General features: G+C 38.9%; 1 protein-coding gene across 1 annotated transcript in view; it reads right to left on the minus strand.

Moving 5' to 3' along the window:
* The window catches only part of LOC104124427 (scaffold attachment factor B1-like), a 16,801-nt gene extending 3,180 nt beyond the window's left edge, over positions 1-13,621 (minus strand). The window contains 16 exon segments of the mRNA XM_035892268.1: positions 333-470; positions 1,002-1,079; positions 1,081-1,284; positions 1,947-2,083; positions 2,618-2,706; positions 3,490-3,635; positions 4,590-4,690; positions 4,789-4,938; positions 6,092-6,192; positions 6,985-7,034; positions 7,469-7,967; positions 8,938-8,965; positions 9,617-9,679; positions 10,865-11,143; positions 11,232-11,296; positions 13,028-13,621. Of these exon segments, the coding sequence (XP_035748161.1) occupies positions 333-470; positions 1,002-1,079; positions 1,081-1,284; positions 1,947-2,083; positions 2,618-2,706; positions 3,490-3,635; positions 4,590-4,690; positions 4,789-4,938; positions 6,092-6,192; positions 6,985-7,034; positions 7,469-7,967; positions 8,938-8,965; positions 9,617-9,679; positions 10,865-11,143; positions 11,232-11,296; positions 13,028-13,058 (2,159 nt within the window). The 5' untranslated portion in view covers positions 13,059-13,621.
* Between the last annotated feature and the right edge of the window lie 599 nt (positions 13,622-14,220).

Here is a 14,220-nt window from a genome sequence, read left to right on the forward strand (position 1 = left end):
GTTTTAAAGCAAAAGGAAATGTCTAAATCTTAGGCTAACAAACAGGGATTCATAAACCAGATTTCCATACATCTCGAGAGAAGCTGTAGGATCTCCCTCGGCATCACAGCAGGCTACATTAAGACTTGGCTTACAATCTTTACGCAGCCTCTTTCCAATACGTCCATAAATGATGGAAACACAGGATAGCAAGCACGTGGAAAATTAGACATGAGAAATGCACAAGGGTCCCCTGTTTTGCTCTCCTCTTTTGGCAACATTCAAGCCATTAGTAAGCCACAGACACCTAATTTCCATAAAGGTTTAGGAAGAAAAGACACCGCCTTGCCAACCTGTCCAAACAATGATCTTGGTATCGGCCACGATCCCTGTGGTCAAAGTCGTGGAAGCGGTCTTGACGACTAAATTCAGAATGGTACCTATCATCCATTGCCATTCGCTTTGCCTCTGGCCAGTACGGGTCATCTCGCCTGCAAAAAAGGAGGTCAGAGTTAGTAACAATCTGAAAACAACCTTCCTTTCCTGCTCTCTTCATATCAAACCTCAATTATCCGATCAATTATTTTTGATTTATAATTAAAACCCCTTGTGTGTTAAGTGGGCATCACATTTCAGTTTCGGAGGAAGCTAGGTGTATCAACACTACACAAAAAGCATAATCTCAGCATGTGCTGATGTGAGAAGTGAGTATCTGTTCCCGCTAGCAATCCTGCTTTAGAGCTGATACACACAGTTTCTGTTCTCGGTCGCTCCTCTCTGGGAAATAAGAATTTTAAACTTGCTGTAATAAAATTGTGCTTACAGGTATATGAGTATGACATTTGCTCTCTCTCTCTCAAGATCAGTATTAAGTGTCAAAAGGAACACTTAAATAGTCTTTCAGTTGTGAGCTCCCATGACTGCTTTAGCAAGAGTACTTGCAATTTACATAGGCTTTAGAATGCTCTATCTGTAACTGCATGCGATCAAGGAGTCTGGAATCTCATCGTGGTTATTGTTACCTGCCGTCAGGATCATAAGGCCTTCTCATTGCAGATCGCCGTTCCTGTTCGTAGCGTAGCTATACCTGCTGACAAACCCTCTCGCTGGATTCGTTCCTGTTCTCGTCTCCTTTCCTGCTCTATGTGCATTCTTTCTCTCTCCAATCTCTCCCTCTCCAAGCGCTCTCTGTCAAGACGCTGCCTTTGAAATTCAAGCCGTTCTCGCTCTCTCTGGAGCCTCTGCCTTTCATCCCGCTCATGAATAGCTTGAAGACGCTGCTCTCGTTCTCGCCTCTCTCTCTCTCTAATTGGGAAAAAGAGGTATTTCATTTTCAGTTGAGAATCTTAAGTCTAAGCTTTATTGCTGCTTTGGTTTGGGTGGGGTTTCTTGTTTGCTTTTTTGTTTGTTTGGTTGGTTTTTTTAAGTTTCTACTTCTTCCCACTACCTGCTTAAATGTGAATGATCTCTTCTCAACTAAATAGCACGTGATTAGTTTAGGGAAACAAATAAAAAAAAAAGTCCATACAGAGAAGAAAGCAGCAAGGGTAAGCATTCCGCGTAAGTAACACGGTATCTACTGAAAGTCAGCTCTGAAAAAGCTTTCACAGAGCACAGCATGTCTTCAGTCTGACAAACAGAAGTATTTACAAGCTTCCAGGGGAAAAATGGAGTATAGAAATTCAAATCTGATCAAGAGGAACGTGAGACCTGAAAGCATCTACAAAAGTTATTATTGAACAAGAGTCTCCCAAAAAGCATAGGCTTAGAGAAGATCAATTAGAGTAGTAAAAACCTTCATAATTTGTCATTGTGCCTGTTCTATCAATAGATCAGTATCAAATCAATCTGAGATACTAATGTTGGGGGGCCAGCACGACAATAACATTGCAACCTGTTCAAAACACAGATAAGGGAAATAAAACCAAATGCCATTCAAAGTTGAGAGTGAAACTGGAAAAACTCACCGGCGTCTTTCCGTTTCCCTGATTTCGCGCTCCCTCTGTCTCTGACGTTCACGTTCTCGCTGTTCTTTGATTTTATCAAACGATAAAATATCTTGCTTTTCTTTGCTCTCGGATTTGCGATCCTGGCTTTTTGTACTCTTGAGTTAAATCAAAACAATGCATTAGCTGAAGACAGTGTATTTTTAGCTAAAATTCCTAGGCAAGAGGTCTACCTTACGCCAACCTGACCAAAACAGACTATTGTACCTTCCCAAAGGTATATAATGTTGGAATTCCATGGAAAAGTAGGCCAGGGAAAAAGTACCCTGAGAATTTGGCTAGAACTTCTAAAGAGTTTAAACATCTATGTGGCCATGATCTGACTTGCACTGGTAGCAAACAATACTCTGCTTTAAAGCTCATCGGTCACCACACTCCACGCTCAGGGACATAGATTACCCTAACAGCATTTTCACATTGCAACTCTACTTCTTCCAAGTAGGACAGCATCGACAAAAAATATAAAGAAGGTGAAGCATAAGCATTTACCTTTGCAGCATCACTAACACTCTAATGCTTTCAAAAAAGTGATAAAAGGATAACTGTTCCCAAAAAAACCCCTTCAATTACTTGCATAGAAAGCTATTTGACACCTATTTTTACACACAGGCTTCTCTGAAAGTTGTACTTACTCTCTCTTTTGATGTGGAAGTTTTCACGCTAATTACTGGCTCTCCTTTAGATTTATCCATTACCACTGTCCTTTCGGTTCCTCGACTCGCTAGAAAACAAAATACATCCAAGAATTCTTTTAAGATTTAAAACTGTCGAGATACTAAACAGTAAAAAGTTATTTTAATGAGGTTTTAACTAACTTATGGAAGAATACATTTATGACTTAAATAGCTTACACAGATTTGGCCAAGCTGGGGATGGGGACACTAAAGCTACCACAAAATTACAGTAGTTGTTTTCTGGCAGGGCTTACAGTTAAAAAGAAAGCCAATTTATTTTCATTCTTCTGTCTGCAAAACACACCCCTTTGCCACAGTTTAAAAAACAAAAGAAAAACCCCCATCACACAAAAAAAAAAAAAAAAGCACACAGAACCGCACAGTGTCAGGTCTAAACCCAGTGACAGTTCCATAAAATTCAGTTTACCATTTTGCGTATTTAAAACCCAGTAATTATGAAAACTTTGTTGCTAAGTTACTAGTGTTCCAAGTCAGAAAAAAAAAAAATGTTTTCAAGGTATCTTCTGGTGGGTTTTGTTCACCAGGAAAACCTCAGTATTACTAAGTACGCTTCATGGTCTTTTTACTGAATTACGAACCACATCTAATAAGAATACTGAAGTTTGCAGAAGCTGAAGTCTTCTAATCAGCCACAATTCTCAATGTTTACATTTGTTCTTCCATTTCCTACTTAGCTGATAAAGGAAATTTTTTTGGATGCCAAACAGAAGCTTTGTTGCAGTCCCTTATATTCTTTGTACTAGTTTTTTAAAATTTGTTTTTTAAAACAAGTATCCTCGAAAACATTTCTGAAAGGCAGCTAGAATTACCTGATTTGCTTGCCCTAGATCTATCAGAGGATCCGGCCTTTTGTTCATCTTTCTCTTTTCCTTCTTTCTCATCCTTTCCATCTTTTTCTGATTTCTTAGCATCATCTTTTTTGTCGGTCTTCTCCTCCTTCTTAATACTAACAGACCTATAGGTAAACTTTGCTTTAATACAGAACCTAACAAAAAATGCTATATAACCACTCCCATCAAGCCACCCATGTCAAAAAAAACCCAACACCAAAATCAAAACAAAACAAAAAAACCACCCTCAACACAAAAACCCTCCACAAAATACTCTCAAAAAACCCACTCCCAATACCTTCCGTGCTTCAGTGCTGAAGGCAACGCGTACTTGTACGCACAGTTAAGAGTAGCAACCAATACTAAGCTAAAGCCGACCAAAAGTGAGAAACAACAGATAATCCTTCTGAGTATTTTGAGACTTTGAGTGCTAGAAATAAAGTCTTCTGTTCTGCCTATAAGTAAAGTCCATGCTCAGCATAGGAGAAAGAGGGCCCACCCAGGCAGAGGTCAAGCTCCACCAGAAGCACTTTTGTAAGCAAATACCTTGAATGCCCAGTGCAAGCAGGCCAGCCTGCCAAAGCATCTCCTTTGCCAAATCTTTCAAAACTTTATGAGAGAACAAAAAGTAGTAAAGCAAAATGCCCCTTTCAAAAGCCAAAGACCACTTCAAAAACAAATACTGAAGTATCACTTGCTAACCATGCAAACAGTCTATCAAAAAGACAGGCTAAAACCTGGAAATACATGCCAGTTAAGAGAACAGACCGAGCCAGAGTCAGATCAGAGGACAAATGATTCTGATAAAAACTATGGTCTACCTAGAAATTAGTGGATTGGGTATCTCCTGACATAACTGACAAGTTTTGATATGAAATCCTAAAGAGCTCTGCATGTCTCAAGAATGCCAATTAAGATGCGCTTACTGCTGTAGAACACCAATTTCCATTTTTCAAGTATTACTCCTATTTCAGAAGCAGCAAATTGAGATCTGTTACAGTTACTGTTCACTTTGGTCACAGGGCTGCATTTCATATGAGTGGCCTTTAAACACAGAAAAATACCAAAAACCACTTTACTTCTCAGATTTGGACTCTGCAGAATGGTGCCTGTCTTTTTCCTTCCTTGTTTCACCTTCCTTTTTGTCTGAAGGCTTTTTCCCAGCTGGTTCATTTTTTGCCTAGAATTTTAACCAGAAATATTTTTATAATAGGAGACAGACATTAAACTTGCACACTTTTATTTTCATTACACTGATATGGAATAGCTACCACTTACTTTTTCCACAGAAATCATTTTTCCATGCAGCTCTGTTCTGTGGAGATGATTAATACACTTAGTGGCTTCTTCAGATGTCGACATTGTGACAAAACCGTAACAGCGAGCACCAGGACTGCGAGCATTTGTCACTACTTTTGCACCAACCACCTTTGGAAAAAAAATTATCCTGTGTTTGCAGATCTGTCACCAAATAAATTCTAACTTAATCACCATTTGAGCAGCTCTGTCTACCAGTACCACGCAGGTATAGCACCTACCCACCGTTAACAGGAAGGAAACACACTCAGCACAAAACATTCCATCAGCATTCTCACAAGACAACATTGCTAGGTTCGTTTGACAGGCAGCAAAGGAAAGGTTATCAATTTAACTTGACCTCTATACTGTTGGGCCAACCGTGTTCTACAAGGGCCTCACTAAAGACTACTTCACACAACATGATGTGAACACCCAAGTCAACAGCAACACAAACAATAGTTGAAGAAGTTCAAATTTAAGATTACTCCACATGTTCTGAAAAAATTGTAAAACAAACACAAAATTCTGTGAAACAGACAAATCTAGCTACGGAACAGATCACAGACACAGCTCTACTGAAAAAGACACCACCATAAAAAAAATTTATCAAGTTTTGCTGAGCAGTTCGATAACTTAAGACAGACACATATGCGGGGGAGAGTCAGGGTATAATAATAAAAAAACAAAAATCTACAACCGCTTTGTCTTTTCTTACAGTACACTTCTGTTAGTTTCTATCCACAGATGACAATCTCTGACAGTGCAGAGGCATGCACTTGGTGACACAAACATGTAACACTACATTCAAAAATATATTAGGAGGAAGGGGTGACAGTATGAGTTCCCTTCCACAACTTCTGCTCTCATATCCTAGCTGGCACTGAAGAACAAATGGAAGCCTGCCCTCAAAGACTAGATTTCTCAAAGGATTACCCCTTGAAATGGAACAGTTTAAAACAGCATTGACTATTGCTGGACACCCAAGAGATATAATTAGACTACAGCAGACTGGATGACAACCCACCAATCTCTCCTGTCCAGAACTGCCTCATTTTTACATGTATCTGCACAGAGATTCCCCCAAACCTGGATTTCTCCCCACCCCCCATTTCAGAAAACCTTCTCCATGAAGTATGCTACTTTCAGATGCAGTTTCAAAAGAACACAAGGAAGTTAAGTACTTAGCCTACCCACTTATTCATTAGGAAAAATAAGAGCTAAATTTAAGGTCATCCTTTTAAGTTGATAAAATAGTTTGTTAATTTACATATCCGCTACGTACCTTTCCATACTTGCTGAAAAGATTCTTCAAGTCTGTTGCTCTAGTAGAGGATGAAAGTCCACTAACCCACAAATTTCTGCCAGAACCACTACCTGCGCGGCCTAAGGTAGAAAAAAGCCAAGCATAAAAGACTGTGTAGCGCAAGAATGCAACACTGGAAAAGTACTCGCCCTACAAAGCCCACTTCTTTTTTTCTTCATAACCTTCTTCAAATGCAATTTTAATTCTACCTCTTCCAATCAATCTAAAAACCAATACACAAATTGCAGCCTACAAAAATGAACTTCTGAAGTCCATACTTCCATACTTGATCTGCATTTGAACAGTTTTAACGAGTTTTCATCTAGATATTGCCTTCCTAAACTTCAATCACTTTTATGAGAATTACAAAGTATTAAATGTTAATTCACAAGAGGTTTGGGGTTTTTTTTTAAACTTTGTAGGTTAATAAGATTACAGAAGTTACATGAACTGAAATTTACAATTCATGCTTTGAAGGCCTATGTGAAAACTGCATTAAGGGTTCACTGAATTAACAGTCCTCACCAGAATTGCTACAGAGTATAAACCTATAGATTTAGGCCACTGACATTTTCCAGACAGATCCTGGTCTTGCCAGTACCTATCACCATTCACAAAACTAGTGGGACTCCAGTGTAACTATTAGAGTGAAGCTATACACATGCTTAGGGAATTAAAAAGACACAAAAAAAAGCAATGCAAAAAATGCAAGTCAGAAAGCGAGCAGAACTATTACTCCATTCACTCCTTTGGATGTTTACTTATTACAACTGACTCACAAGCAATGGTTAGATTTGACCCCATAACATTTTTTCAAAGTCATTCGTACATTAAAAAAAAAAAAAACCCAAAAAAACCAACCAAACCCATACCTTTCTCATCCTTTGAGATTATCTTTGTATCTCTGTCCTCCTCAACAGGGCTAAAGACAAAACACGGCATTATTCAACCGATCACACGCAAAAAGAACATTAATTCTACATTGTGCACTAAAGTTGGATACCTACCAGTAAATTAGTTCTGGAATAAACGCTATGTTTGCAAATTTATAGAAGAGTGACAAGAAATATGGGATTCATATTCCTAAATGGACAATTCTGTTTTGCAGATGACAGAAATAAGAGTAATTTAAGAAAACAACCTTTGAAGGTTGAGGAAGGAAAGAAATCAAACCCTCTGTGTTTAAAAAAAAAAATAATGAAAATATCTGCACATGGAGAAATAAAACAGGCTCTTTAGGAATAGGCTACAATTTCATCAGTCTCGGTGGCCAATTGAAGGAAACAGCTTATTCGCATCACTTAACGACCAATGAAAAAAAGATAGCATCTGGTCTATAACGGAGAAAAAACAAACCTCTTTTTCTGATCACCGCCCTCACTGGTTGAGGACTCTTTAGTAGCAGGGGATTCCTCAGAATTAGCTTTGTCTTCTGTTTTCTTGGCATCTTCTTTGCTATCTTTGGCTTCGGGACCTGCGCCTTTTTCCGCTGTTTCCCCACTAGAGGCTTCCAGGCCTTGGGAGCGTTTGCTACTCTGATCGCTTAGGGTCTCTACTACTAAAGAGTCAGAGTCCGGTTTCTCTTCCTCTATTGTCTGTTCACTTGTCTCCCCTTTTGCTACAACTAAACGCTTTGCTTCCTTCCTTGCCATAGCTTGTGCCGATTTGCTGTCCAAATCTAAAGCATCTTCCTCCAACTGAGCGGCAGCAAGAGCGTCCTCTTCCTCTGCTAGCCTCTTGCCTGGCACCACGTTACTTGCTTCCTGTGCATGTGGCCGCTCCGCTTCGGAAGCTTCGTCGTTAAGTAGTTCAGATTTACAAGTTTCCCCCAAAATGTCGAGTATTTTCTCATTTTCTACGGATTTAACAGGAATAGAATGGCACAAGATTTAATCACCAGGGAAATACAGCAATCACAAATGTGGAACTGGCATGGCTGCCACACTAACACCAAGAGAACTTCTAAGCTACACAGAGATTGGAAAACCCTAGTGTACACAGTGTTAAAAGCACTACGCTAACTGCTGTCTGACAAACTACCAAATCAGCCCTGAACTGTTAACAGGGAAGAAAAATGCCCCCACAGATTTAACAAAAACCTTCTGGCTGATCCTCGATATTCTTCATGAAATCATTCAGCTCTGCTTCTTCTCTAGTTAGCTTCCAGAGTCCAAGATGCTTAACTGAACGTGAGGGTTCAATTTCCGAATTTCTGTGACATTCTTTTAGCAGACAGTCCAACATGAGAACCGGGCATCTTCTGATGGTGCACGAGTACGTTTGCAGTCCAGAAAGCGAATAGGATCTGTAGAAAATTCCTGCGATGACAGTATATTCCTTCTTCTGAAGTCCAGTCACGCTTTAATTTCTGTTCTGTACCAAAGCTTTGTATTACCTATGCTCTTGTATTTATATTCATAGAACTACAGTACAGTGTGATATCACAAGATCTGTTTTCAGAACCTTTACATCTTTAAGGCTCATTCCGTAACTCCACTGTATATTAACAGTTCTAGGGAACCATTTCATCACATTAAATACATGTTTTCAAAAAAACAGTTATTCACAGATCTGGTGATATGACTGGGTTTCCAATCTCCATGACCCTGCATGACCTGGATTGTCCACCATAATGTACACTACAGTAATGCATTTTTAAAAAAAAAAAAAAAAACCAACCAGGGACACAAAAAGAATTAAATGAAGAATGAAACTGTTTCAACGCCCAGGACCTTTTTTTTTTTTCCTCCTTAATTTAAACAAACAAAAAACCCAAGCAAACAAACAAAAAACCAACAAATCCACAAAACCAAGAAAAACAGTACCTGGCGCCAAAGGTAACTCTTCAAGTTCCTGCAGTGAAAAAGATAAAAAAAGGAGAAATATCACTATTTGGTAAGAAGTCAAGATGTTACTCTGAATGACATTTCTCAGCCCCCCAAGATAGGAAAGAATTAACAGTTACTATAATTTAGCCCATTTTCAGCTTTGAAAATGTTGAATTTTAAACAAATTTCTCACATGAAGTTTTAATGTTACTTTTTAACATCTTCATGTTACTCTTCTCTAGAGTCTACTTTGTAAAGTCTGCTTTATGGAAGGAGGATCGATAGAAGCTGGAGCTACAAGTGTCCTTAACCCACCATGAGTGATCTGGAAACAAGGCCAGGATTTCAGGAATGTATCAGTTTCAGCTTTCTTGTCACCATGGAATACATATACTTTTAATGGAAGTTAAATATAATGTAAGGCACTGCATTGGTTTATGTAACAGATAAAAAGAATGCAATCTACCACCCAAACTCGGTACAATATATACATCATATATATATATAAAACCTGATAGATAGATAACTTTGCCCATATGATTAAATTAGAAAGGCATTAGTTCCTATTCTTTGCAGAGTAAGAATGCACCCACTGTGCATATACTGTTTCAGCATACAGTTCACATGGCATATATTATGCCTTTTTGTTTGTAAAGAAAAATTGGTTACCATTTACCTTTATTACGGTTAAATCAGATGAAGAAGCATCTAAACTGTTTCCAACATCTTCAACCTCTACCTTTAAAAAGGAAATGGAAGACATTTTGTCATCTATAAAAGAATGATAATGGGAATGAAACCTGAATGAGAAATTCAAGATTTTATTTTCACTGACAACTGATATTAGCCAAGTATATCTAGCATCCAAAACAACCAATAAGGGTAAAAACTGAGCAATGACCCCCATGTCTCTTCCTGATCCCCACTGACTGAATAAAACTTTCTCATTACCTCTCAAATATGTTGGTCGGCTCATAAAAATCTTTTAAGGATCAGGATTCCAACAGCAAACTTTCTCTCTTATTTACAGCAACAACATAGAGGCAAAAAGTCTATGGGACTCACTAACTGTTTTCTTTACTGATAAACGAAGACTGCAAGAGCTGATGTGGACTCCAGTAGTTTAGTCACTGAAAAAAACCCCTACTTTCTGGGTATTTCTATTTGACTTCTGTGGGACAAGGATATGCATGGGGATAGGGGGTTAAGCTTATTTCTGCAACTTTCAGATTTGGGGGGGGAACCACCCAACTTTAGTCCAGACTGATGACACAATGTGCCCACACAAGAAAGAGCTATACTTCCCTATTAGATGGGGCAGAGAAAACTTTCTTCAAATGCTTTGTTGTACATTTTAGGAGATAAACGCTTGACTTTGGGGAAAACAATTATCTTCTAGCCCAGATGGACAATATCATATAAGCAGTGCAACAGCCAGACGAACACGGAAAGCCAACATAAAAATACTTTCAACTGAGTAACTGTGAGACCCTATCTTAACAGAAAAATAATCTAGAATATAGTTCCCAGAATGTTGCTGTTCAACTGAAGTAAATAAGGCTACAGCATTCATATGCCTCAGATGTTCTCCTAAATAAAGGAAAGATATGAAAATGGGAATGTAAACATAAGGTGAAGCAAGACGTTCAAAGGATGATTAAAATGAACACTTTCTGGATTACTACTAATTTGTACAGTCATATGTGTACAAACATCTAAGCATTTTAAAATCAAGAATGCTATTTCCACAACTATGTAAAAGGAGAAAAAGGAACAACTATGACAACTGGTAGAGCCCCAAATTGTTTCAAATACTCTTTAGCTACTGTTTTGCTAGTCAATTAAAAAAACAAAAAACCACACCACACTAAAAAAAAAAAAAGGAAAAAAAGAATCTGATTCCACACACATAAGAGATCCATACCATCACTACTGGTATTTCTCTTGATTCTTCTTTAATTTCTGAAAATTGTGGGGATGCCTCCAAGTTACCTACAGCATATTCTGTAGGCTGATCTGGAAGTTCTTTCACTTCTGCATCAGTATTTTCTTTACTATCAGAGAGTGAGTCAAGAATATTATCAGCACTGTAATCCTCTCCGCAATCTACTGCATTGCCATTATCTATTTCAGCTTCATCTAACACACTAATATCCATCATGTCAATATCCTGCAAGTTATCCAAACTTGCTTCAATATCCTCCTGTGAAAAGAAAAAAAGTATATATAATAGTCATTGTAACTTGAAAGCAATGCTATCATTACTTTGCTTCAAACATAGCCTCACATACCTGTCCATCTCCTGAATCCTCTTCCAAGCCATTATCTTCTACTCCCTCTTCATCTGGTCTACGTCCTAACAATATTATGATCATTAGAATGAAAAGAAGGCAACAATAAAAATCCTTTAAGTTTTATTTTTTCAGAGTTGGTATTCCATTCAGTTTAGTTATAGTTTTTCCTTATTTTCCACAACCGAGTGTTCATATAGCATCCCAGTTCAGTAACTGTCTGACAAACATGCTACAGCCCAAGGTCTGCCATGAGTTCAAGAAGCACTGCTGTACACTCCCCAGAACATTTGGCTCAACTGAGATTGCAGTAATTTATTATCTCAACCTTTCATTTCTCTATGGACATGTTCTAGAAGGAAAAAGAAAAAAAGAAACCAAACGAAAAACCCAACACAAAACAATTAAAAAACCCCACTCTACTTGTAAGCATTACTGCAGTGCTCTGTTCAGCAGCTGGACCCATAATATTGGAACTGACATTACTGAAAGCAATACACTAGTTTCAGCACCAAATATGAACTTCCCAAACTCAGAGCTAAGTAGTTGTTTCATCTTTTATGAATGTTATTTTCCTCAGAAACTACAAGCACATTACAATAAAAAAAGGGAAAGGGGATTTAGACCTGAGAGGAACACCTCATCTATTTCAATCCCAACACTAGAAGTGCTATAATGTACATTAGGTGTTTTTCTGAGACTTGAAAATAAACGTGATTACCAAAGATCTGTCTGCTTTAATGCACAGTTGTGACATTTGTTTTCTTTCCAATTAAGATTTCACATTTTAGTTTGCAAGCAATTATAACCACTCCAAACTGGACATTAATGACAAAAATCTGGATCAAACAAATTAGTTGGCAAAACAGTCAAGCTTCATCTCCCAAATTTAGATTTTGTGTAAATAAAATTAATATTTTAATTAAAATTCTTCATCTAAACTAGTTATTCTGCTCAGCTCTAATACAAAATCTTAAAAATTCTTATTTTGTAATCAAATATCAAACTGTGCTAATTAATTTTTTTAAGCCTCGCACATTTTTTTAAAATATGGAATATGTAAGGCTATGCCTCACCATTAGAAAAATCATGCATAGAGAAAGCCTTAAAAACACATCTGATTTCAGATATTGATTAAAACTAGTGTTCTGGGGAGAAAGATAAGACTGCTATTAGCTATGAAGCATAAGCATAACCCTAGATTACTAGAGGTTATTTTGAATTTGCTAGAAACTCCTTTTCTTCCTCAAAAAAAACCCTCTTATATTTCTCAAAAGCAACAGTACAGTCACATTAAAAACCAATTATCTATTTTAAAAACACTGACACTGCTTCAGCATTACTTAGTAATTCTTCCTACAAATTTCAGGGAACTCTGAGAACAAACCAAGAGATCCTTCGAGTGGACCAGTTCCTTATTAAACTACATGAAGTTCTGTGAATAAATGACCAGTAAGTTTAATACCATACCTCTCATCCCTAGAAACCTGAGCACAAATGTGGGGAAGAGTACCAGTAACATATGGCATTAAAGATCAGAATCAAGGAACAGAAGATTCAGCTGTGCTTAATTTCTTCCAGAGAACCAGTCTTACCCAAATCTGGCTCAGGCAAGTAATGTTAGCTACAGCTTTGGGACTGCAGAACATTCAGCAACAGTGCCAATATTAAACCAAGCACTTTTCCAAAAGGAAAAGATCTCAGAAAAAAAGATTAGCAAGGTTCCATTTCACGAGTAAAGGTTGCTAGAAAACTCAAGGGGGATGGGGTGGAAATCCTGTCTGACTGCCCTGTACCTTTGCTGCTTCTTTTTGGAGTTTTCTTCATGCTATTTTCTGAAACCACTGGAATTTCATCAGGATTCCCCCCTTCCTCCTCAATAGCCTATTAAGGGGAAAAGATAAAGATAGATATCAAGACAGACATAAAAATTCCATTTGTGTATTTCTGTTAAGAGTTGGACACCAGAGGCAGAAAAATACCAAACCAAAAATCTAGAGCTTTGAATTACACAGCAGCAACTTGGATAAGCAAACCAAAGACCACCAGATCAAAGCAACAAGTACACAGCAAACAGTAACATGCTAGCATAAAGTTTCTGGAAAGCAGTCAGCGGCATAACCTGTAGACAAAAAAAGTCAGTCCTACAGCGTTTACAACAGTGCACACAGATACTCGGGGCATTGCGACAGAGTAAGAACCTTGGCTCTAGAATACAGCAAGCATCAGTTCAATGATTGCGGTCTGCATGCTGCTAACGTACCAAACATTCTGATGAGGATACAGGCTACCAGCTAGAAAGCCAGAAAAAAGTCAGTACGCAGCAAAAAGCCTAGCAGATAGTGTACAGAACTGAAAATCCAGGAGCTCAACTCATAGAATCATAGAATGTTTTGGGTTGGAAGGGACCCCTAGAGGTCACCCAGCCCAACCCCCTGCAGGGAGCAGGCACACCGCTAACTAGATCAGGTTGCTCAGAGCCCCATCCAACTTGGCCTGCAATGTTTCCAGGGATGGGGCCTCCACCCCCTCTCTGGGCAACCCCTGGCAGGGTTTCACCACCCTCAGTGTAAAGAATTTCTTCCTTAGATCCAGTCTAAACCTACCCTGGTTTAGTTTAAAGCCATCCCCCCTTGTCCTGTCACAGCTGGCCCTACTAAAAAGATTGTCCCCATGTTTCCTATGGGTCCCCTTTAGGCACTGAGAGACCGCAATCAGCTCTGCCCGCAGCCTCCTCTTCTCACGGCAGAAAGCCCGGTGAGGCATAAGGCTAGAAAACACTTAGGGCAAGTGCCACGGCAGACACACTGTACTGAGCGGGTCTAGGAAACGCCAGACTCACACCCACACACCCCACCGCTATGAAATGAAACTGGCGGTTCTCAGGGTAGCGAGCCTGGGACGGCCAAGCGCGGGGGGGCCACGCTCGCCACATACAGAACGCTCGCATCGGGCCCGGTGTGCTCCGCGGAACCCCAGCGCCCGGCGC

Source organism: Egretta garzetta, unplaced genomic scaffold (genome assembly GCF_000687185.1).
Source record: "Egretta garzetta isolate BGI_Z169 unplaced genomic scaffold, ASM68718v1 scaffold4, whole genome shotgun sequence".
Taxonomy (NCBI): domain Eukaryota; kingdom Metazoa; phylum Chordata; class Aves; order Pelecaniformes; family Ardeidae; genus Egretta; species Egretta garzetta.